General features: G+C 38.0%; 1 protein-coding gene across 9 annotated transcripts in view; it reads right to left on the bottom strand.

Annotated features, from left to right (window-relative positions):
* Positions 1–26,139, bottom strand: part of DLGAP2 (DLG associated protein 2) — a 477,131-nt gene that overhangs the window by 91,651 nt on the left and 359,341 nt on the right. For 5 of the 9 annotated variants that reach the window (XM_042803361.1, XM_042803360.1, XM_033009915.2 and 2 more), the window contains one exon: positions 13,576–13,641. The exons of the other annotated variants lie outside the window; for them this stretch is intronic. In XM_042803361.1, coding sequence (XP_042659295.1) covers positions 13,576–13,641 — 66 coding nt within the window. The remainder of the gene's footprint in view (positions 1–13,575; positions 13,642–26,139) is intronic. 9 annotated transcript variants of the gene reach the window in all.

A 26,139-nucleotide genomic window follows, 5' to 3' on the forward strand; every position in this document is an offset into this window, starting at 1 on the left:
TGGAAGATGCTTAGATAATTTTATTACATCCTAATTTCCACAGAGCGCCACATAATGTTTTAAAATGAATGTAGCATTAAACTAATAAGCAATAAAATATTCTTCATCCTAGTCAAAATCCTGCCACACTAAACTCAAAGATGGATTTAAGGTTCCAAATGTCACCTCCAGACCTTATCATGGTGTGAAACTGATGTGTCTGTGCACATATCCTTTTCTGCTTCTATTTTGTTTTTATGCAAGTTTCTTTTACTTAATTCTTGGCTATTTTCACATTAAAATTAAAACTTATTACTGTTGATTACTCAGTCTGTTGTACTATTTAGGTTATAATGCCCTGCATAGATGTAGTTACAAAAAGGAAATAAAACTCCTTCTCTGAAATCACATAATTTTGATTATCCAATTAAAAGTACAGCTATATATAGACAAGGTAGTAAATTATAACAGTGCATTGGGATTCAGCCACATAAGTAGCACTGTAATTAATGGTACTTAACACAGTATATTACCAAACATTATCAGGGGAATAATAATGGTCCATGTGTTGAACTAAGTCTGTGCTTCCCATTAAGGGTTTCCAAAACACCTGACAGAGATTACTGCATTAGTTTTTACAATCCCATGAGATGTGGAAGGCACAGTTCTTCTTTTACAGAAAAGGAAACTGGAGTACAGGCAACATATTCCAAAGTGCTTGTGGATTTGCTGATTTTCGTTTTCACAGTGGTATGAGCCAGAGGGAGGTGGAAGGATGCTCTTCAGTCAAACTGACAGCACGATGAGAGTCAACATTCTTGCACATCTATGAATGAAGGTAACTCTTGTACTACGTCTCAGCAATGCATTTGGAAAAAAAAAAAAAACAACCAAACAACAACAAAAAAAACCAACGGAAGGGCATGGCAGAGATCCAGAACAAAAGAAAGAGTTAGACAGGAATAAGAAACTCATTTAAACGAGTTTCCTAGCACAGAACTGGTAGTCCCTGGTGATTTCTTTAGGCCTCACACAGTACCAAACATAGCCCAGAAGGATTCAAACATTTTCATCTTGTTACATCCCTAGCAATATGAGACAACATGATTTGATTGCACTGCAATGGATAATCTAACAACAGCTTTTCCATACCTCATGACTTCCTATGATTCTAGCTTAGTGCAGTTATAGAAAAATACCATTTTCTGTACATTGCTTTCTCAGCCTTATAGCATTTCATGTGCCTCACGGAATGTCTGAATTTGAAACACAGTAGTTAGAAACTGTTATAGACATTTAATAAGCATAATCAAAATAATTAAAAAGTGAATTAAGAGGGGGGCATTCTCCAAAAGTAATTTTCCTCTCTTAAATCTGCCATAGAGAGTAACTGATACTAGATAAAATCCCAAATTACTTACATGTACATCATCTAAATTTATCACTCCAAATAGGTTTGGGCTCTGGTTGGGACATAAAACCTGTTCTATGTCCCAGGCACCATTACTCCTTACAAACCCTGTGAAAGTCTTCAAAATTTTGATTATAATACATAAATTTATCAAGTTATCTCTGCTTTGTACTACTCAGTCAACTTTGTTCAGGGAGCTGGTTTCAGGGCTCAAAGAAACAGTTGAGCTATGGCTGAATGATTTACTGTACGGTACCAGGCCAGTGTAACTGGCCATGTGCTAGATCTTAGTCTGCCAAAAACGCCAAGAAAAATGTGCTAGTGTAAAATACAGTTGAGCTAATACGCTTTTCTTGCATTTGCAAGGGGCTAAGAGTGTGTCTACAGTCAATGTCCACAGCTCATCTGATTCATAAAAATTTGTAAAGCCACAGTATTAATATTTTTTTATGAATCCTTTAAAAAATAAATTTAAGATTTTGATGTAACAATATAATGTCAGATTTATCCAATAATGACAGATTAAATGGGAGTTTTAGTCTATGTCTTGAAGATAATGATATCTAGAATAAAATGCAAGTGCTTTTTTTTTTTTTTTTTTTACATCAGCTCTTATGTTTTCTTAGGGTAATCACTCTAAAAATATAATTGAGGATACTAATGTCTAGTCCCTTAAAGAAGGTGCCACCATCCAAATCAAAGAACTGACAGGAGACAGAAGAACAAATAAACATAACCCAAGGCAGATAGAGGAAGAGGAACAGAGAAAAAATATGTGAGCACAGGAATGGCATTTTTTTAGGTTTCATCAGAGCAAAATGGAATATTTCCACTGACTTCAATGGATAATCAGAGAATACATAAAGGCTCAGAGGGAGGACACCTAGACCAAGACTTAGGCTGTTATGTCATAGAGAATTCTGTCATTCCAAAATCCTGAAAATTCCTTAAAGCTGTTCTTTCCGGAGACTACTGTACAGATATAAGTCAACCTTTAACCTCGACAGACGGAAGAATTTCCACATCCTTTCCTGTCTATTTCAACACTTTCCCTTTTATGGCATGGCTTTCCCTGCTTTTTCTCCCTGTTTTTAATTCTGGACTTCCTGATGCTAAAAGAATTGCTCTCTCACTCCAAGCAGATGTTAGTTTGACTGTCTTCAAGGACCGGTCACAATATTTAGAGCCTTCAAGCTTCTTCCTTATGTCAGTATCAAGGGAAGAAAGAGAGGTTCAAGGACCAAGAATACTGTTTGGAACAATTAATCAGAATTAGTTTTAATGTTCTAGGGCAGAACGGCTAAAAATCGTTAAGCAATGAAAAATAAGAGCTGCGCATTTCTAGAGTTCCTGGAACACTGCTCTTTGCTAAAGAGAATCAATGTAAGAACACTAGAAACCGCTCTGACATTCAAAAGAAGTGCATGTCTCCACAAATCTCTTCATACAAATCTTTTTGTGTGTTACATATTTAAAGCAAGCTTTTGGAGCATAATAAGAATTCCTGGAACTAAAAAATGGTGCCTGATTTTTGCTTTCATTTATTTATTTATTTATCTATTGCAAAGCACTTCTTTTTCTCTTGAGAAATTAATTTAAATTGCTTTAACCTTATAAGCCCCTGAGTAAACTGCTTACCCATCTGAAACATTTGTGCTGTTTTCATTGGAGAAGAAACAGCTCTTTTGCATAGTGTAACCAGTAAAATGCATTGATGAATAGAGATACGCAATCAAGCTTTCAATAAAGATGTGGTATAGAAAACCAGACTGTTGCATTGTGCTGTTTCACTCAGTTAAATTAGTGCTGCAATGCATTATGAAAAAAAAATATATCCACAGTCTAACCTATAACTAATACAAATATTAAATAATGTAAAACCAAGTACATTAATCAAATAAGTATATATTAAATATTAAAATGTATAAATAAAATACTTTGGATGGAGATTTGTCTGCCCAAGGACTGTAGTAAGTAGCATTAATGAGCACTGTTTCCTCATTAGCTTGTTATAGTATTTTTCTCTGGTTTATTCTAACCTTGAAAATGAATATTTACATGGATTGAGAAGCGTGACTAACCTGCCAAGTGCAAGGAAGAAATTCTGGAAATGCCTTAAGCTGCTATTCCAGTCTCATGAGATTTCAAATCTATTTATGCAGCACAACATCTTGTATAAAATTTACATAAAATTGCAAAGATTGGGTGACTACCTGACTTTAACCTCCAGCTTTAGAAGATGACTTGTATTTTCCGTCACATTGAGTTGATGCATTTGCACTGCATGCAGTGCATTCACCTGTCTATGAATTCCTATCTAACATCTGAGGCTGCTTACTTGAAATACTGAAGTCTGAGGAGACATCCTCTCAAAAATGAGTATTATCAGCCCTCTCGGGACTATTGCAACAAGGTACAGTCTCCTTGTGCAAAGGAGAGAAGTAGGCAGATCTGAGGACCTAAAGCCAAGCACCAGAATGCCCAAGGCTGTCAAACACACAGCAGTCATGGGCTGCATGTGCATTCCTGTCTTGTTCTGACACTTAAGCCTGAAAATGAAATACCTCTCTATTCCGGATCCTGAGCAGTCCTTGTGGTAGGCACAGATAGCTGTGTTTATACTAGCGGACTAAACAGAACCAGGGGATGTGATCAGTCCATAAAACTGTTGCCGTCATAGTGTCATACTATGTAAATAGGACTCTTCCAACAAATATATAGACACAATTTCAAGAATAACATGGGCCAAAGATTGTTAGAAATATGCCGTCTGGATGCAGTTTTATTTTGCAGTGTGAGAAACTGTCGTGATTCATCTCAGCCTGAAGTACATATCTAAAAAATGTCAGATGAATACCACCCTTCGTGTACGTATTTATCTCTGCTGACTACAGCAGAAGCTGTGGATGACAAGTTCCGACGCAGAAAACTAGATCATAAATATATAGATGTAGGTGATCTGAGGCACATGTCTAATGCTAAAATATGGAAATGATTTGACAGCCCAAGCTAATTCAGTGGAACCACATGACTAATAATGACCAAGGGTAAGATGGTTTTTATAACTCCCATGTTAGATAAAAATGGACATGCAAATTCCATTCCTAAAACAGCTTCTGTGACCAGAACATACCAATTTAGAGCAAAGTCAGAAAACCCAAAGGGATAAGTAAGGAGTGGAGTGCTGCCATTTATTCAGCACAGTCCCAGTTTCAAGCACTGACGCAGATGTCTACAGGTGGAACAAATATTTGATGGCACCCAATCATATTGTTCAGCACAACAGTTCTCTGACTTCAGCTCCATCCATCTTTCAAATAGAGGTTCGTAGAGTGGCAACCCAACATCCCAAGGGATTTATTTCTGAGATAAACAAACATGATCAGAGAAAAGGGTCCATAGTAAAAGGAGTGCAGAAAAACTGTCAATTAGTGAGAATGGGATGTCTGAGGTGGCGGAGTGGGAGGTGGGGGTATTGAATTTCAGGGGATACATAGTGCAATATACTGAGAGGAAGAAAAGCACAGAGAACTGTGATTACTGGAGAAAGCTGTGACCAGGGGTATGCTAAAGTAGGGTTACAACACCTGACAGAGAGACCAGGGTGTGCCATATGTGAAAAAGGAGAAATGTGGAAAAATACGTGAGGAATTATGACATCCCACATCTTCTGGGTGGAAGAATGGGCACCTGGACTGTATGGGAAGGCTGAGAGGCACAATATTGTGTTCATGCCATGACAAAGGACAGGACAGAAATCCATGAGAGGTAATATGGGATTCCAGGGATTGGAGTGGAGGGATGCAAGCAGTCCTCAGGATGGTGCAAAATTAAATTCCATTGGCTTGAAGTGTATGATGTCCTAGCATTAACTGGTATGTAGCACACAGACCTTCATAGGGCTTTTCAATTTTTGAAGTACATTGCCACTATTCGCTTTTTCAACAGTGCTATGACAGAGCGAAGTCCACAAAATGGTTTATGACTAACATTTTTTAACAGAATCTGTATAGTCAGTGAAGTTTTTGAAAAAGATATAAAGTACGAGGATTAGATTGACCTAAACTAACTAACGCACGTGTAGAGAGATACAGCTGTATGGAGTCAATCAGGTCTTCATTATATGAATATCATTGAACAACTGGTTATAAGAAGATAGGTTATAATACTTTGAAATAAAGACCAGGAAAGCTAGTCCAACACTATTAAACTTCTTTTGTTCCTTATTGTGCCTGGCTTCATGGACTTTTTTTCCTAAGGGAGAAAATTCTGCTGCTTACAGTTACTAGGTCAAATACAGGAGACAATCAGTTTCCCTCGGTGTCATTAAAACTGCAACAGTTTACTCAGCAATTAAAGAAAGCCAAAGTAATTGAGTAGTACAGGTCAAAGAAATACACAGGAATCTACACACAACTCTAGAAGTAAAAGGAAAATCCTTGTCCCATTGAAGGCAATGACAAATCTGCTGTTAACATCACTGCTTCAGGGTTAGTTCTAAACATTTGCTGAGTAAAGTTCTTGGTCAGTTTACCTATGAAACCTGGTATCACTTGAGGAGAATCGCCTCTAATCAGTGCTGTATTTTACAGAAAGCGCAATTCATGATGGACTGGAACAAATGTGTTAGAGGCCTGGAAGGGTCCCCAGTCAGGAAGACAGTGGCATGGAAGGGAGAAACTGGTTCTGCTGAAATACTGTCGTTGATAGCACAGGGGTCAAGCTTTAGTCCCAAGGATCTAAACCACTTGGACCAACTATTCAGCTGAATGGAACTACCATATCTCCAAGGTTTCTTTTCTAATAAGAAATACTTATAGTTGATTCTTAAATGAAAATCAAACAAAAGAAATAATGCTGAAAATTAAGAACCTCTTCCTTGAATGAATTTTCTCTGCTTAGTGTTTCTGGAATTCTTCTGAATTTATCCTTTATTTATGTTGATATATCACAGAGGAAGTTTACCATCATCTGTAATGCAAGAATTAATGTTTCTATATCCAAGCAAAAATATTTCTCATACATTCCTCTTAAACTGCCTTTTATTATTTCTTTAAAATGTGGATATATTTTAAAGATTTTGCTTATTTTATAAAGCACTCTTCTGGGAAAGAAATAATATAAGCATTAATTCTCAGAAGCATTGATTATTGCCACAGAACATATGAATGTTCAATTTTAAATACCTTCCTATTTCAAAATCCACTTTATTTTTTTAAAAACAATCAATACATCTTTTTAAATTGTCAGAACTGAAGAAAATTATTTGATTTTCTGTTTGCTTCAGCATCAGTTCTTTGCAGCCTTTTGATTCACCAAAAATTTCAGAGTTTGAGCCTTAGTCTGACCCAAAACAATTATTTCTTTTACTTTTTGGATTTCATCATTATCTGCTCAGCTGTACACCCTTGGCACTGCCTCTTGCTGCTTTGTCATTGTATTGTGAACTTTTCTGCTCAGCTCAACCCACTGAGATGGAGGAGGTCTCATCCTGATTTTCCTATGGGGTGCAGGAAGAAACAGCAGTCTGGTGACAAGTTCTCTTTTAAACCTGTTGCCATAGTAACAGGCAGAAAAATCTCCCTTTTTCCATAACCTTCAGACTGGGAATTTTCAAATCAGGGTGCTGTCTCTTTTCTGCCTGGCTAAGCTCTGCTTTGGGTCTGTGAGAAGCACTGCAAATATTAATTGCCTTTTCCCACAACCATTAGCACCCACGTTTCCCATGTGGCACCGAAGGGTCAAACTGCAAACCCTGCTCCTGCGATGAGGTGATGGTGTAAGTACCCACACCCTTGGCAACTTTGAGACAGGACATCTTAATATGCTGTTGTCTGATTAGTTATGAAGAGAAATGACTTTGTAAAAAGGTGGTAAACAAAACAAAACGAAACAGAATTGCTCAAGAAATTCATCATGAAAGGTGATAGCTGAACTCACTGGTGAAAGCCTGGACTGTATTATTAATACTTGCTGGTGTTTATCCTGCTGTACTACTTACATTAGTGCAAATCCCCTTAGGATGACAGACTGAATCAGTGACCTGTGTGGCCAGCACTGTGAGAGACAGCCATGGCCAGGTACCTCCATGCTGGAAGTACCCCCACCACCCTGGGTGGGCCAATACAAATTGTCCTGCCCTCAGCAGAGCCTAAGCATCCCGCAATGAACGTGGAGGTAGAGCGTGGTAACTTTTCTCTGGAGAAATGGAGAGCACATCATATAAGCTGTCCATCATGGGAATACATTTAAAAGGCTGCACAAATTTTATCCTTTTGGAAAGAGACAATACAGTGAAGACACTCAGTGAAGAAGGCAGGCACAGTGAAGCAGCCAAATGAGTCAGTCTCTCATCTCCATTGCAGCCTCTATGGGAAAGTAAATTTTGCATATCAGCTATGCACCCAGGTGTTACAGAGGTCACTGGGGCATGAGGGAGAGAGAAATATCCCTCCTGTGCTAACAACCCACAGGTGAAAATGTGAAAATTAACTCAAGCTGTTTCACCACCTCCTCACTTCTCTCTCTTTTCCTTGGAAAGGTCTTTCATTCATTCCAATGCAGACACTGGAATCAGTAGTACAGATGTGGACTAACAATGGGATGACACTTCCCAATCTGGAAAGAACATATTTCCTCTGCAACTGAACTTAGGAGCCTCCTGGGCTGGACAGCCCAGTCAGAACGCACAAATCATTTAGAACAACAATATTTGCTTCTTGGCAAAGTAACAAATGCATAAACCCCACTGTATTCTGTAGTAGAAATGGATGAATAATTCATAACAAACAACCTATTTGATTAATCTTACATTCTTACAAATATCTTCTCCTGTTTGTGAATTGACCTTGGGCCTAATGGGATTTTTGCAGAGTTATGTGACATTATGAGGTGTTTAATTTTTAGAAATAGCTTCTGGTCTGCAGATTGTTAGTAAAGAGTTTGTTGCCAACAGACTATAATTAAAATGCAGGATAGTTAGCATGTTTTTATATGATGCTCAGGCCATATGATATGATTTTGTTCTATGACTAGAAGTAATTCATAGAATAATCTCTAATTAAAGCATAACTAAATAAGCATAACTAAAAGGAATTTAAAGTTCAAAATTAATTTTCTGAAAAACATTCTTCATTATTTCATTAATGTTTTCTCTGGTCCCTATCATCACATCAGTAAACTTCTACACTACAGTTTCTGTGTTCAGATAAAAGGAAGGGTTTGAAGTAGAATTATTTACAGATATGATGGAATAATAATAAAAAAAAAAAGGTTGGTTTTTGCAGTATCTGTTCAGCTAGTCACAATAAGCAAAAACAGCATTGACACAGAGACGAATCGGGGCATCTCGTATTTAAAATCTCTTGTAAGTTTAAAAGACTTTTATATCTCCACACCAAACCACCTGTCTCCATATTTTTATTATATGGAAGAAAAATAGTCCTGTGGTTAGTAGATTATCTTGGGAAATCTGCAGTCAGGATTTCCTGTCCAGCCATGAATTTTTTGTATGGTCCAGGATAAGTCCATGGGAAGTGATGACAGTGGCCACTGAGAGGCTTTACTTTGCCTCAATGGGTTAAAGTTAACCATTGTGGATGACTCCTGTAAACTCCCTATCACAGTTCCACATAGCATAAGAATAAAAGTAACTTCTGTACCTCTAAGGGTTAGTGTCAGAAAGCAGGGAAACATTCAGTCTCTGGGATAATGACTGTCTAAGAATTTAAAATAAAGTGTTATTGTGCCTGCTTTTGCAGTGGTGTCACTGTAGCAGTTTATTCTGTGTGTCCAAGCCCTGTGTCTGACTGAAGTCCCACCAGCTCCAGTCAACATCTACAGCTGTTTAACCATCCCTGGATGCTCTGGGGGAAGGTGGACCGAGGCATGGATCTGTCACAGAGGAGAGCCAAGTGCCCACTGCCAAACCCTTGTCTGTCTTTGGGAAAAATTCCTTGTTGTGCCTGTTATATGAAGCTGAAACCCATGAAAAGTGCAAAGTGTTCAGATGCAGACTGCACTGAGGAAGGAAGGCTGGATAATTAGGTAGAAAGACAGACAGACTGGAAAGTCAGTCCTTTATTTTTTTTTATTTCAAGAGCAGCTATATCCTTTCTTCCTTTCAACACATAAGCTCAGAACGGCATGATCATGCAATCAACAGTGATTGGATAACCACGATGTTACTGTCTGGCACTCGAACTGTACCAATTAATCAAAAGTATGACTGCAACAACTGTGAAATAAAAATACATTTTTGTAACCTGCCTTTAAACCCTCTTAGAGTTTACTTTGCAATTGGGGCAGGTTAAGAGCATTATTAGTAACTGCAACCTGTTTTATAGGTTTTTAACCTTTTTCTTAACATCAACTCAATATCCATTCCTGAAGAGAAAACAGTAATTTACTGAAACAAAAAGCCTTTAGTGAGAGTTCTCTTTCTTTGCTTAGCATTAGAAGCTGGTGTTAAACTTGTGTAAAATAAATGTTTTCCTTACCTATAAAAAGGAGTTAAAGTAAGTTTTCAATAACCTATTTTTCTCTCTTTACGCTGTGCATATACTACCTATTAAAATCTATATTTAAAGAAAAGTTCCACCTTCCCTGTTCACATCTTTCTCTTACTATTTGAACATGGCACATTTTCACTATGTTTCTTGTTAAGATTTCACTATTTGTTTTTGACACCCAAAGCAAATGTTACTTTGCTCTGTACATGCTTAAAGTAAAAGACTGTAAGAAGTTTCCAGTTTGCATAGAAAAGACTGGTTTCATAAAATGTTTGTGTTTTTTTTTTTTTTTTTTTCTAATACATTAATGTTCAGATTTTATAGTCACCAGCTAGAAGAAAGTCTGGAATTGGAAGAACTCCAGTTTTCATGAGACTTAGAGTGAGCTACTTGAGATCACGCATGTCAGATGTCTTGCTCCTACTACCATGCCCTGCTACCTTTATCAGGTTTCTTATTTGAGCATGCTTATTTGAGATATTTCTAGTGAAAAGAATAGGAATTTCTGGTATGAGCGTGAATCTTGTAACCATGACAATACTTATCACCCTGAACTCTCTTAACAAATAAGTGCTAATGGAAAAGCAATGAAATATTGTTCTTGAGGACTGACTATGAATGCTTGGGTAAGCTTTTTTTGGAGGAAACCATTGCATTTCTGCCTGCTTTAACTAATGATTTCTTTTATAGAATCGATAATGTAAAAGAGCTGAGATCAGTCCCATCCCTTGATACCTCTTCCCAATTAAGACAGTGGATCATTGTATTAATAATATTATTTAGTGACTATTCAGCATTTTTACTCTGGTGAGATACTGTGCAAACATTAATTAATCCCCACCAAAGCCCTGAAACCTCACTGGGAAATATTAAACCTGTTTTACAAATAAGGGCCTAGAGCCAGAGATTTTTCAGTACCAGAGAGATCGTAACTTGAAGCTTCTTGGGACAGTGAGCAGGTATCAGAGTCTAAAATAATGAATAGCCCTGCAGTTAGAGCTACCTTGAAGAATATCATCTCTATTCCTGCCTTGACCTGGGGCAATGATTTTACTTCTCAAGGAAAGCCTTTTCTGTGCTTTTTTCAGGGATTAATGTCTCTAGCAGTCCTCGAGACTGTGGTTGTTCATACAAAATAATTACATAGTCATTGGGGTATATATATTTCTATAGAGAGAGAGCGAGCCCATTGCCACAGCCCAGTGGTTGGAGTATCCAGATTCAGACTTCTCTCCACTGATTATTTAACTTTATACACGTGCAACAGCAAGAAAAAGTGGAGCCTAAAAAAGATCTAATAGTTTGTAGCTTTTTCACTAATGTTATGTTGAGTTTGTGACTTTGAACTCAAATCTTCAAGTAAAGGAACCCAGCATGGGGAACAGACAGACAGACAGATATATCCCAGTTTTATGTAGAGGTATTAATCACTAGCACAGCTGTAACTATAGAGCTTGTCTGCTTGGAACTTGACTGATTATCCCCAAACTTTTATAAAGGTCTTCTCAATTTCCATCTTCCATAGTATGCTCCTCCTTGTTTTACAGTGATTCTCTCTGAGGGAGAATGGGACATAATTTGTTTTTACATTACTGATGGTATCCAGTTCACCTATTTTGGCTATCTCCAGTTTGGCAGCTAAGTCAGGAGGACAGGATTTCGTTCTGCAAATACGAAAGCCATCCACCTCTCTCCATTCATTAACTAGTGATCTTTATTACTTACTTTCAGAGGACTCCAATAGGGATCCAAAATTTATGAGCAATCATAAATTGTCCTTCCTTGCTTTTAGCATGTTGTTTGTGGCTTTTTTGTCCAGTCCTCTGGTCATAAATAGATGAAGTTTTTGAAAGCAGCTTAGTTTCTTTGTAGTCTGGTTGAAATTTTATTCTTATCTTTTACTTTACTGGTTTTCATTTCTGTTGACTAATCCCCATCTTCTTCCTAATCAGGGTGCTGGATGATTGATCAGTTTAGCACATCTTTGTGTTAATCTTTGATTACCTATTTCATATGATGGCCCTTAGTCCTGTAGATACCTGACATTTAATACTATTGACTTATACATCATTTACTCTAGCTTCAGAAATCCTGCAGTTCTTTTCAACCGAATGGGAAAGAGAACAACTTTGACATACTTCTAGAGCACGATTCATCTCACCCTAAGTTAAACTTCTAAAGTAGGCCAAATCTGTAATGTCCTAGAAAAGTCTATCACTCTTCATTGACTCTAAAGGAAGTCCTGGTATCTTCAGTTTAGACATCTACATCTGAATCACTTTCCAACTGTTAGATAAGATGAGATGAATTCTACTCCAGGGCATCTGAACTCCTTCCCCTGTGTTGTGAAATGGGGTAGCAGGGCAAAAAAAACCCCAAATGTCCAAGAAGGATGAGAGGTGTGTACATTCCATGAGTCCTCCATAGGATTCACTTGTGAGATTCCTAGGGTCCTCATGTTTAACCGAATCTTCCCTCTTACACTATTTTAATTAAGGCAGAAACTGCCTGAAGGTTCTTCAGTCTCTTCCTTAACATAGCCTTCTGTCCGATCTTTGGAACTTATCCCATAGCTTTTTTTCCGTTGTTTTCTAATATTAAGTGGACAAACAAGTCTAATACAGATATTTTTACACCGAATGTTTATGGAACTCCCTGACTTGAGCGTATATCAGTGGTAACACTTCTTGTTGCAGAAAATCCTGTTTTAAGAGATTATTTAAACATAATGATATCTCCTGCCTGAATTCCTGTTCCTTGTTCAAACTGTTTGGGTTTATTCCTTAATATAGCAACTATGATTTATCTTCCTATCGATGTGCAACAATAACGTCAGAGTAAGAATACATAATAATCTTGTTAAATACAAAAAAGTCCTAATAACACAAAATAAACTGTTGTGATGTATGAACACGGGCATATGCATAAAAGGAGAAAAAATACTGTTACACTACCTTCTGAAATGTAAGTATGCTCACTTTGAATAAAGGGAACTTTAACTAGCAAACACACAGAAACCACTTTCCATATTTCTATTCCAAAAATAATCACATAAAGTAATTGCATATAAATCAAAATGTTGATGGATTTCACATAAAACAGTGACAATCTGAATATAAAATTTCAGGAACAGAAACTCAATCTTGCACAGTCTAAAAGGTATAAATCTGGCTACTCTGAAGCCAGTGGGACAGTCTACTATTAGCTTTGTGAGACAGAAGTATCAAGATTTCACTCATGGGCTCTATGAGTTTCTTATTTCTTCTTACTTATGTTAGTTTTTTAAATTTGAAAGATTGAAATATTGAAAACTCTATCTGCAATTATTATGTTTTCTAAGGGGTAAGACAAAAAGTAAAAGACAAAAGAAAGCTGACCATTTCCTTGAACACCTTTTTCTTTTGAATTCTTGGTTGCCTGGATGTTACTCAAATCTGATGTTGTTCTGCTTTCGATTCTCTAACCTTATATAGCAGGTGAGAAATTCCCAGAAGGATTGGACTGAGAGTTTTTTGGCCACTCTCATTAACAGAATCTGGTGCCATGCCTGATGTGGGCTTTGTGGCTGGAGGAAGGCTGTACCACCGAGCAGCCTCCCGCCTCCTCACCCCCACGGCTGCTCCCAGCCTCTGAATGTACAACCAGTACAAGTTATCTGAGAGATGATATCTGTACCTAGCTCCTCCTCTGGCGTCCCTGGAAAACTGAAGCCCGACTTGAGCAGATCGCCACCCTCTTCTTCTGAAAAGACAGAAACAAAGTAGCTATTTAATAACTCTGATATTTTTGTGTACCCAGACATAAACTCTCCACTAGTTTTAAAATCCACTCTGTGATTCCTATTACCATGTAGTATCTTTGATACTGTGAAGCTGTTGAGGTGTTATCATCTGCAGTATCTATTAGTCTTTGACAGTTGTTCTAGTGTTCTTTTTTTTTAATTATTTTTAAATTTTGCCAGATGTTTTCACATTGCTAGTGTCATAATATTCATAAATGGTTTATTTTTTAACATCTTGCACATTCTTCTTTCCAGCTTTGATTAGTCACGTTGAATTCTACTGTCTTTTAGTCTTAATGTATTTATTCCAAGAAGAATCTTTGTCAGTCCTCCAGTTGTACTTTTAGCACTTCCCACCTTTGATGATAATAATGCCACTCATGATTTTCAGGCCACTTTCTTTACCTTTTATTCACAGCCATTTCAATTCTGCAATTCTGAGCTTTCACAATGCTGTGATGGTGACTCTCTTATCAACATTTACTTTTGTGTCAGAGACAACTTCTGTAATTCTGGAAGAGTGCTTAATCTCAGATGATATGTCTATGCTGCATGAATGCAGCGAGGTACGCAGAAACCTGCTGAATAGCCTTTAGCTACCCTGCCTATATCCCTTTCCGAATTGCAGCTTGTTGCCTCTGCATTGCGTTATTGTCATGCTGGCATACAAATTAACTTGGACCTGGCACCTAACTCAAATATTTGTAACAGGGAGCTGCATATGGAAAACTATGTCAGTAACACTTCCTTAAGATTGTCTTGAGAATACAAAGATTAGGATACAAAATATCACAGTAGCGTGTTTCATATAAGTACACAATAGTATCTTTTTTTTTTTTTTTTAATGTTTTTGTCCTATTATCCATATTGACTGGTCTCTCAGGTGAGTGGAATTTATTTGAGTATATGCAGCTTTTCATTGTGCTCTTTCTTACCATCTGTGCGTGCTACACATACAGACACCTCAAAAGAACAGCGAAAGAATGGAGTACTCCATAGCCTCTCAATATACATACAACCAGCAGTTCTTCAGAGAAAGACAAAATCAGGTATTGCAGACCATGTTTCTGTAGTGCACAACCGAGGACTGATGACATCTAAATAACTCACATCAGTTCATGTTCCTTATATCCTCAGGCAGACGTTCCTCTAAGTCTGAACCAACTCAGACTTTTCACAAGAGTACCTCAATCCCTATATCAGACAAGCTGTTTTTTTGTGATTCAGTTTGCAACAGACACACTGTTTTGCCTGTTTCAATGCTCCATTTAACAAATACATGCATTTTGTATATTTCTTGGTCTTGGTTGCACTTTTTATTTGTACTATGATTTTTTTCCCAATTATCTCACAGCAAGCAAAGGGAGTGAATACTCTCATGTGGATACTCTCAAACAATTGTTACTGGCTTCGAAAATTTGTGAAGTTAAGACTATACAATTGATAACAATGGGTAGTATAGCATAGGTCCTGCATTGAAAATAAGTCCCAAGGATGTTAAGAATGTTGAATAAGGTGAGCTGTCAAATAAACATCTTGTTTATAAACTCAATTGTTAAATAAACTCACTCTGCTAAAATACAGCCTACTAGAGAGATCTCGTTAAGTGACGGATAAAAAGTCATACACAATTTAAAAAATGACTGGCATATGAATTTAAATTAAATTTCATTTGGAGAGGTAATGGACAACTCTAATTAAATAAAAGCACAAATTAGGCAGTTTCCATGGAGACTTTGCTCACATGATCTGCCTATATTGTATAACTCATATGCCTGTCCTCTAATTTGGCTGCACAAGAGTAAGGAATTCAATGAAAGTTATAATAAAAATATTCAGAAGGATCCTTTACATTCATGTAAGTAGGAGATCTTACTGTTAACTTTATGATAAAGAAGCTTTATATTGAAACAGTAGGTTTGTATTTTTGAAAAAAACTATTAATTTATTCCAAAGTAATATCATGTACATATATTCAGAAAAACTTACAGAATAATCCAAAGAAAATAAAATGCATAACATTATTTCTCCCTTGCAAGAAGTCAGCATTATTCTCACAAGCTCTGTCCAAAAATAGACTAAAATTTTATGGGTAGGCTAAACTAGCCTAAACATTTCTGGGTTTGGAATGTTTGAGGAAAAAAAGAAGAAAATAAATTTCCTTCTCAAATTGAAAGGGAAAGGTCATGCAATAGGATCTGTAAATCAGATTCTGACTCTGCCATAAGAATTCCTGTGCAATTTTGGACAAATCAGTTAATCTCTTTCTGCCTCAATTATCCAGTCGAATTAGGATTAGAATTCATTTCTTTCTCATAACTATCCTATATGAATACATTTGTTAGTGTCATTGAGCCTGTGGTCTAGAAGAGTTTATAGAGAGTGCATGAAAGTTAGAATTTCCATCCTTCAAGAAAGCTGTGTTCTGTTTTGAATAGGGTCAATTGCAAATGTTTCAAAGGAATTTAGAATTGCTTTGTGATTCCCTTAGGTTTATGAATCTGCATGAGGGATATGAGCATCTCTTAGTGATTGGTTTACTTCTTAAGTATGAGGACTTCTTATTTCTTTATATTTTATGAATATACCTAGTCACATCATTAATTCATTGTTTAGACTGTCTTTTCAAAAGGCTATTGTTAGTTCCTTCGGTCCTTGAAGAGATTCAGTTTTTGTATTCTGCATTTATGAAGCATAAATTAAAGTCTCAGTGGCTCTTGCGGTACTACAAAGACAATCTTTGTGTGAAGTTGAACTGTACTTCAAAGTCATATTATTTCTTCAGCAACAGACATACATGGTTTATTCAGCTTACAATTTTCCTAGAAATTACCATTTTTATTATTGACCACAGAAACAAAAAAACATATTCTTCACTGATGAGCACAGCAGCAAACTTCATATCTCATGGTAATGAAGTCAGGCAGATTATCACAGAATTCTCATGCATGAAAGTGTCATAAACTGCATGCATTCATGTTATGCTATTCACCTCCTCTATCTCATAGCTCCATAGTATTTCAGCTTGCCCTTTGCTCAAGATGGGCCTACTGGTAGGATATTCTACACCAGTGGGAGAAGAGGAAAATGGTAGTCTTACCATGGAATGTTTTGATGGGCAATGAATTGCAAAGAAAGAGATTTTGAAAACAGGATGATTTACAGTCTAAGGTTTTAAACAATGCACAGAACACACAGTCCACAGACAAGGGACACAATTACTAGTTAAAATCTCTTCTCAATATACAAACTACTGCATCACAGAATAGTCTAAATAGAAAGTAAAAACCTGCCTCTGAAACTGAAACTAAAAAAATAGTGGGAGAATTCTTCACTCTCAACAGGGCTCAAAATAGTGACAAAAATTTATAGGCTTTAAAAGTGCAGAGATGCCTGCTCTTGTGAAAGTTGAATGTATAGTAAAATGATGCTGTGATCTGCATAAATAGGAGAGCATAAACTGTCATTTACATCTAGTACCTCATTTTCTTTTTAAAAAATGTGATGGGTTTGTCATGCATTCCAGTGCAACACTGCACAGATAACACTCAAGACTCTGTTAGGTACCTTTCATAGCTGAAGTTCTCCAGACTTAAGCTTGGAAACATCAGGAGCCATTGCTGAGCTGGAACCAGCTTGACAGATCCAGATGGCTCATTCAACCCTGAGGCTACTACATGTACAGTGGGAAATTACATGGGCCAGTGCCTGAGATCAAGCTGGCATGGCATAGCGTTTGTCCTCAGAACAGGCTGGATGTCTGTCAGGAGCACGGCCCGGCTTGTGCTGTTCCTTATCCTGCTAAGAAGACATTACCTAGGGGGAGTGCTGGTTGGCATGGGCCAAATCTGGGCAAGGGCATGTGCTGTGGTAGGGATGATAGCTGCCATTGCTCAGGCGTGTGGTGTGTTCCTGGTGAGCTACAAATCGAGAGGGAGCCTTAGCTGCTTCTACTCAGTTTTCTCTGTCTAGAGAATAGGTAACAATCCAGTGTAAATCCAGAGTAAAACTACTGAAGGCCACAGAATTACATCTGCGTAAAGCTTGGATGAAGGAGATGCAGCTAATCTCTTGGGTGGTCAATTTTGAATCATTCCTGAGCTGCACTTGGTACTGGATTGTGGGTCAGTAGGATGTTACTTTGTGTTCTGGGTCAGGGAAGTAAAGTTTCTGTAAGAGCTTATGGATGCAAGCTCTCTTCTATCCTGTTGCTCTCTGCTTATGCTTTAAGAGAGCATTTGGACAGTCAGTGCACAGAAAACACTTGATGTCGCTGCTTTTCCTCAGTTCAATAATCACTTTACCAATCCTTTGGATTTTATCATCTCAGTTTTAACTTCTCGATCTACTCTCTGAGCCTGATCTATCAGTTTAAATTCTCTTTCTTCACCTGAGAAGTCTTGCAACCAAGATATGCCTCTATGTTGTCCCTCATTTTTTATGCACTCATTCTGCCCTTAATAACCAGGCGTCCTGCTTCCATCTCCTAATCATACTTTTTCCATAACCTATCCATCCACAAAACAGGCCCCATTCTCAGTGGACTTGTTGCACACATACTTTAAAAAGCTCACATCAGCAAGACTTACAATCAATTAACTGCCTTCTCCATCACAATATGAGAGTAAGACTGAACTACATCCAATATTGAACTTCTCAGTTCATTGGATTTTAATTTATTTATTATTGGCTTGCTCTGGACCTCCCACTGTTTTTTTACTGTGCTGTGTGCTTTTATTTCAGCCTGGAAGCTCCCTATGGTAGCTGTTGTTCTTTTAGTTCTCTCTCATATAGCACCTGGCATATTAACTCTGACAACAGATGAAAGAAAACACAGGCCCTGAAATGTCTGGATTAAACAGCAGGTGCAACTTCATTTGATCACATAATTACAGAGCTTAAACCATGTATAGAGTAGGAATATGGGTCTCTCACCATATCACTCCATGATCTGAGAAAACCAAATTGTCTCTTCGAGACTAGAGATACTGAGAGATCTAGAAGAGATATCTCCTGTACCTCTAAGCCCACTAGCCTGTTATCCAATTAATGTATTTCTTGCAGGTGGCTTTTGACCCTAGCCAAAGATATCTTGTCTGCTACAGGGCATGTATCACTGAGAACTGTCATTAGGCTGATCCTGACCTAAGCGAAATGACCAAACGCGTACACACCTGGGTGCCGTTATGGCCCCCTCACCCCCTCCTGGGAGACAGGTAATTGACTTGGTTTGGACCTTCCCCAAAATCACTTGTTGCAAACCTTTTCCTTTTCTCACCTGATCTCCAAGAGGTTACATCCAATCAGTATTACAACATCTATACAACATCTATAGAGTAAATTAAGCATGGTGAAGGCCCATTCTCTGGCCATAAGGCCAACTGGCACGGTCTAGCATATCTTCAAGAACAGGCTGGCTCCATCCAAACTGTTATTGGGAATGGTCTCTTGCCCTAGTCAAGCCTGGGAATTACTTGGGAAAGTAAAAAATAGTTGGGAATTATTTGGGACAGTAAAAATTAGGTGGCCAAGCTTAAAATTAAGACAAGGACCTCTATAACCAACATTATAAATACTCAAATTCCTACTTGTTGGGCCGTTGCCCTGGCACTGTTCAATCTACTACTACAGATGTAGCCCAGGTGGCAGTATTGTCAAATACAATATTCTTGTGCGTTGTTTTGATAGCATGCTGGTAAGCAACAAATGCACAGAAGCACAGCAGGTCTAGCAAAATTCTGACTGAAGTAAAAATTAATGATAGTATGAGATTTAAGCTTATTGAGGTTTCCTTTGCAAGAGGCCTGTGTGAAAAGTATTAACAGTAAGAGGAAGTCATTGTTTAATTAAATTGCTTTGTTTTTTTCTCATCTTGCCCTCTTTTTTTTATTCTTATTTTTTCTCTCACATGCATATAAGTGTTCCTGATGGATCCAGCAAAGACCTGTTCATCCCCATATGCTGGTTCCAGCACTGGCCCAAATGGATGCTGCTGGAAACACGGCAAATACATAGATTGCCTAGAATACCTTCCCAGCTTCGCGCAATCAGCACTTAAGGGACTTCCTGAGCTGGAAGTTTAATCTAGACCATCATTTTTAATAGCCAGCAGTGGATCTATCCTCTATGGATTCATCTAATCTTCTGTGAACCCATTTATACTGATAGCCTCTACTGCATCCTGTGCCAATGCACCTCACAATTTAATTATGCTTTATTTGAAAAAGAATTTCCTTTTTGTTTGTTTATCAGGATGCCTGATAACTTAATTAGGTGCCCCTAGTTCTTTGGTTGTGAAAAATCATGGATCTTCGATCCCTATTCACTATGTCTATTTCATTTATAATTATGCAGACATTTAGCATATCCCTGCCTCAGTCCTCTCTTTTCCAAACTGAGGAATAAATTGGTTTAGTATATTATTGTGGCAAAGCCATTCTAAATCTTTCATCATCCTTCTCACTCTTCTCTACATTTCTGTTACTCTGCTATGCCATTTTCAGACATAGCAGCCAGAAATTCAAACAGCTTTGCAGCATGGGTTTTTCTAGTGGCATGATGCAGTTACCTTCATTTTTTCTATTTTTTTTTTTTTTTAATATTTTCATCTGCCCATTTCATAACTCAGAGAATTCGTTATTCATATTAAGTTGTGCCCAAGAGAGACAATTTGTTTGGCTTTCCAAACACAAATACATTTCTCTTTTATATTACTCTAATAAATATTGAAGAATCCCAGCATTTTACTTTGCTTGGGCCACTACCAAGACTGTTAAAAGCAAATAATCACAGTCCCCACCACCTGAAGAGCAGAACTGAGGAATTCCTGATCTCCTGCTTTCATCCAGCCTGTCCACTTTTATATAGCATAGTTCCAGATAGCAGGACTGTGGAACCAGGCTTCAGCGATCAGAGAGTAGCCAGGCACACAGCCTATTAAATAAAGTAGAGGAAACTGGCTGCATCCCTCAGGTCCTCTCTCAGAAAAAGTGTAAAACGAACTATATTGCAGGGATCACAGAAGTTGTCAGGGGTTGTCTTGGTCTTGGCATCACCAACTCCTGCCTCTCAGCTTTTGGCAGCTGAAAATAATCCATAAAACATGGGTTGCCTTAGCAATATTGTGGTGATCACCCTGAAAGGCTTTGGTTCCCCACAGCAATTGTTTCTGAGCCAGCCAGGGTCATTTTGCTCCTTGGAAGCCTTTCTGAGCTGCCTTATCCCTTTTGCCCCAGAGATCTACAAGTTCCTCTTCCCTGCCCCTATTCAAGCAATAAATGAAAAAAAAAGTGCTGGATAATGCTGTGGAGTGTTAAATTAGATTCATTTTTCAGTCATTCTAGAATTTAAACGACCAATTCCGTTAAGTAGCTCTATCTCTCCTTATCAAAATTAACAAATGACTGCAAGTAAAAAGAGTGAGCCAGTGATAACACATTGTGTTCAGACATGGTTCCGTGTGATCGTGCACTTCAAATAGCCTAGGAAATTCCTAAAAGCCCTTTCTTCCTCAATTTTTCACAGCTGAATGACTGTGTCAAGCTCCTGAATGAGCCATTTACCTTTTATTGCTTTTCAGGATCTGTGAGAGGAATTCCAAATCTATATTAAAAAGTGGGAATATTAAAGAGTATATTAGCTAATAATTGTGAATAATGACCCTTATTCTGTGAGCCCAAGACATCTGGATACCCCAGAAAAACCTTTAGCTATTCCCTCCTACTGATCTTCAGAATCCATCCTTTTTCCTCCCCCCAGGTAACATGCAGCAGCTGCCTTTTTTATGCATTCATCTTCCACCTGCTGTGACAGCTCTTGGAAGGACTTGCAGCTTTCTCCACAGTGGACACCTGAGGAGGTCCCAGAAATGTATCTTGAGCCTTGGCAGTGAGTAAATAGAAAATGCGTGTCAGAAACACTGTTAGAATGATTTTGCACAGCTGTAAAGGTTTAACTGTGGTGTCAGAGAAGTAAAATGCTTACTGAGTCTATCAAAATACCTGAAGAAATTATATGAAAACATACTTAAAAGAGACAAAGGTGAGGAAGAATGCCAGGACAATGTGCAGGACAAAGTCCAGTAGTAAGAGAGGAGTGTACAAGTCAGAAAACTTGGCTTATACCTCTCCAAGATATACACAAAAAATGTCCCTGGATCTCCCTGGTTTGTGAATAGAAAACACAGGATCTTCTTCTTACTGGATGAGTATAGATATTTAATGATCTTTCTACCTCACATATGCATGGAAAATGGAACTGACATTTAGGAAAAATAAACTAGATAAGATTAGTCTTTTCAATATATTTCAAATGCACTTTGATGAAAAGCATTTCTTTAAGACTCTCCTTAAAAATTACTGAGATCTCTAATGTTAAACGATGTTTGACAGAACACAGGTTTTAGAACCTTTCAATTTTTAGGTGAAAAATAGATATGCTCACACTATATTTACTCTACTGTTTGGTAAAAGCCACAACCAGATCTACAACAATTACTACTAGTGGGTGATGGCATTCTTTTTTTACAGCTTTGTTTTACGGTAGGGCAAAAGGTCTGAGCACTGTCCCTGTCTTTCGTATATTCAATAAATAAGATCTTTTACCATTAGAGAACAACTGTATATGTTACACTGATCCAGCATGGTAGGAGACATTTAGCATGAAAAACCTATGACCCTGCTGGGATGTGAGGGCAAAGTCAATAGTTCCCCTGAAAACTGAAATTAGCTATTAGTGGCTGCAGCCTTGAAAACTCTCAGTAAGGCCTTTTGACATGAGGTGATGAAGGTCTATATTACCAGAGATGGGATGCATATGGGTTTTTCTGTATGTGAAATGTTGAAAGGAGAGCAGGGGGAGGGCTCAATTATATTCATTCCTACACAGGCCAATTTTGGTGAGGATTTCTGTGAACACTTAAGTGCTGGGGCGATATGATTGGAAGCTTATGTTTTTTCCTTATCTAGTAAATATGATTACATAAAATATAATATGTTGCTTCCTTTTGGCAATTTAAGCAGATATGGAATGCCAGTACCTTTTAAATAAGCCATTTTTCCCTCACAAAAATAGTGATAACCACAACATGGTTTCTTCCTAGTAAGAATCACAGGTCTGGAGCAGCTGTAGCAGGCAAAGACTGATGGATCAGGATGCCTCATTTTTTTGTCCTATCTTTTCATCGTCTTGTGGATACTACTGAAGTTATGCTTAGCAGCTCAGATTCATCCCTCAGACTGAATGTATTTTCCAGTGATTGGTCATTAGGTCCTACACCTGCCCCCCCCGCAACCTCCCCAACATACTTGCAATGCAAGTCTTGACGTCTCATCTGCTTCCTTTCATCTTTCTCATCTTTAACCTGTTCCCTTGTCCCATATTTCTAATTTTTCCATCTCCTTCAGAGATATGCTTTATTTTTTTCTTCTTTTCCCTTTTAACCCTCTCCCACCATTCTCTTGTTTCTTCCTCCTCTTCTTCCAATCTCAGCTATAGTACTATTGAGGTACAAGTAATACGTCACAGGTTAAAGCTCACCCGAATATACTGTGCATGCATGTATACTCCCAACTGTATGCTATACTGAGTTATTTATACCACAAGGTCTTTAACGAAGGACTGCAAGTAATTAGAAAGAGCAAAGAAACTGTTTTCCCTTCCCATAGCAATTTTCAACTACAAAGCAAAAAAATCCCAATTTAGAATTAATTTAAGATTAATACAATTGTTAAGTGAGAGTCTAAAATGAAAGAAACTTCAATATTTCCAAAATAATTCCACCTTTTTCACAAGTTAAAAGAGATCTGAAGCAACAAATGTTCGAGCTGGAAAGATGAAACTTCTAAAAATGTCAAAATGGGGTGCTTCAACAATTGAAAACCTCTGGTTTACACCTGTATTTTTACCTGAAAAGGGTATTTGTTTGAAACTGACCCATAAACAATTTCAGCTTCAGAAAGGCTGTGCTTTACAAAGAAAAGGCTTCTACCAGCTACCTCGCCACAGAGAGCTTTCTCACTAATGCATTTGTTTAGCACTCTGCACAGTGGGTGCAACCCTCCTCAGGTCCTCTCTGGTTGCTTTAGAAATCGTGTAATATATAGCACGTATTTCTGTGATTGTTTAGGATACACAGACACACTGACATGTTACATTTCAAAACCCATCACACCAAGGCTGAGGTGGACCTTTCTGTTTGTTGGTTGTGACATTTGACTACAGCCTGTGCAGCTGCTGGGTTATTTGGACATTCCCTATGACACAAACAGAAATGAAGGTGAGGGAGAACCAGTTTTGTGTGTGGCCAGTGAAATCGAAAAGCAAAATGCTAAGGTATGTATTGCGAGGTGGGCAGAATCAGTATTTAGGATGTTGCAAAAAGGTGTGCAGATGCTTGGCAAGTTCCTAATCCTAAAGTTCGCTGGATTGGTCTCACCAAAAGACATGAATGTTTCATTTCATTTCCCAAGCATAGGCTTTTCACTGAAGTACTATGCAGCCTGGAAACACTTGTCTGCTACTGTTAATGGAGAGGAGCAGGCAGCTCTGGGTTGATCTGGGTCCAGCCTACCTCTCCAGGGACTCAGAGGGGTGCTGGGTGGCTGGGCTCTTCACCTCCACTCCTCAGTTGAGGGCTTAAAGTAAAATGACATTAAACCAGATTGTCATGATGAGTTAAATAGGAATTGAGAAACTGAAGACAAATATTTGCTCTCTCAGCAAAGATGTTATTTGTTCAGATCACCTCACTATCTGAATTTACATTTGTAGCTGCTACACTGGGAGGGGGATGACCTAAATTTCTTCCGCATTTAGGTGTTGCCAATCCTACTTGTGCTACAGAAGCAAAATAGTTCCCAACCTTGTTCACTGGAAGAGTTTCTCAACTGAGGTCTGTATGTGGACAAATACACATGCAGAGCCAAAGTCACTGACATGAATGTGGGCTCTTTCAACACCTGTATCTGCAAAACACTAAAGGTACTTTGGACATATGTCAGCCCAGACTTTTTCTGCCCTGGCAACAATGCATGGTCAGAAATACATCCAGCTTATTCTTCGGAGGAACTCACATAGCTGACAAATTCAACCAAGACAATATTTAATAATAATGGCTTAGATATCAGATCAAATTTTGATGGTTTAATGTGCTTAAGCATATCAGCTCTGCTGAGTGTAACTATCCATCTGCCTGTAAGGTAAGTCAAATTAGTTAAGCCATAGAGTGGGGGTAAAAGTACCTGTAATTAGTTCATATTTGCTAATAGTATAACAGTGTAAACAAGTTCAGTTACCAAAGCTCAGCAGACACATGATCACTTGTTAAACTACAGCAACCCAGTGGTGTGGCAGGACCCTCACTTTGATCTGGTTATCACAGATACAAAATATACAGGGAACTAACACATCATTGAATTTACAGTTACATTTGGGCAGTATCATTACGTTGAACACAGTATCTTTCAATTGCAATCCATTTTTTACATCATCTTACTATAGTAACTGCTTAGGACATACATAAACATTTGCTGTTTGCTGGGATGTTACGTACAGTCATGCAGTATTTAAGCCATAGCTGCATTTTCAGGGGAAGGAGTAGAAAAGCTTGTATGAGGGTCTTCAAGCTCACATTACAAATGGAAAACAAATTATTACTGTTGGGCCCATTTTGATGCTCCATATCTTTGTTTATTCAAGGCCATAAACAGGGCCACCAGAAAGGTCAGAGAGCTGCAAATGGAATACTGAGATTTTCATTTCTGAGAGCATTGCTCAAATCAAGCCCAGGCTGGTAGTGACAAACACACTGGCTGAAAATGAATTAGCAAATTCTGTCAATTTCCACAGGAGAGGTGTCCATCACTACAAAACTTTCACCTCCCCTTGTTGTCTCAGAATGAAAGGGCAAGGGGAATAAAATAACCTGTCAGCTTCTCACCCCATCAGAATCAAGTCACATCAGCAAGACAGTACTGGGAATCTTGCCTCCACGTACCCATTATTCACCCATGCAATTGGATATGGTTCCTAGGCTGTCATTCTGAACTCTTGAGGACATTTGTGAGTGTTTTAAAATGCAAAGCTGGTTTTGTTCTATAGAAATCCATGAGTAAGGCCTCCACATTTTTAGCAATTTGGTCTCCCAGTAATGGGATTTAAAATGAGTTTAAATCAGTGCTTAATTTCTGCTCTTTCAGGACAATGGCAGTGATTAGTAGTAATGTTTGACTTCCAGTTCCACTCTTTTTATGCAGCTGTAATGCTGTCTGCATTTGACTGCTGCTTTAATGATTACTAATGACTTTATTTTGAAAGTAATATAACTTTTTGTATTCATTCCCTGGACTCTGAGCAAAAAGCTAATTTGAGTTGAATTACGTAGTCTGTTCATACAAGACCTTCAGTTGGTTAAACTTTGTTTTGAGTCAGACCAAAGGAAAATGGCAAAGGCACAGAAA

The sequence above is a fragment of the Tyto alba genome, unplaced genomic scaffold (genome assembly GCF_018691265.1).
Source record: "Tyto alba isolate M040663 unplaced genomic scaffold, T.alba_DEE_v4.0 Super-Scaffold_40, whole genome shotgun sequence".
NCBI classification, from domain to species: Eukaryota; Metazoa; Chordata; class Aves; order Strigiformes; family Tytonidae; genus Tyto; species Tyto alba.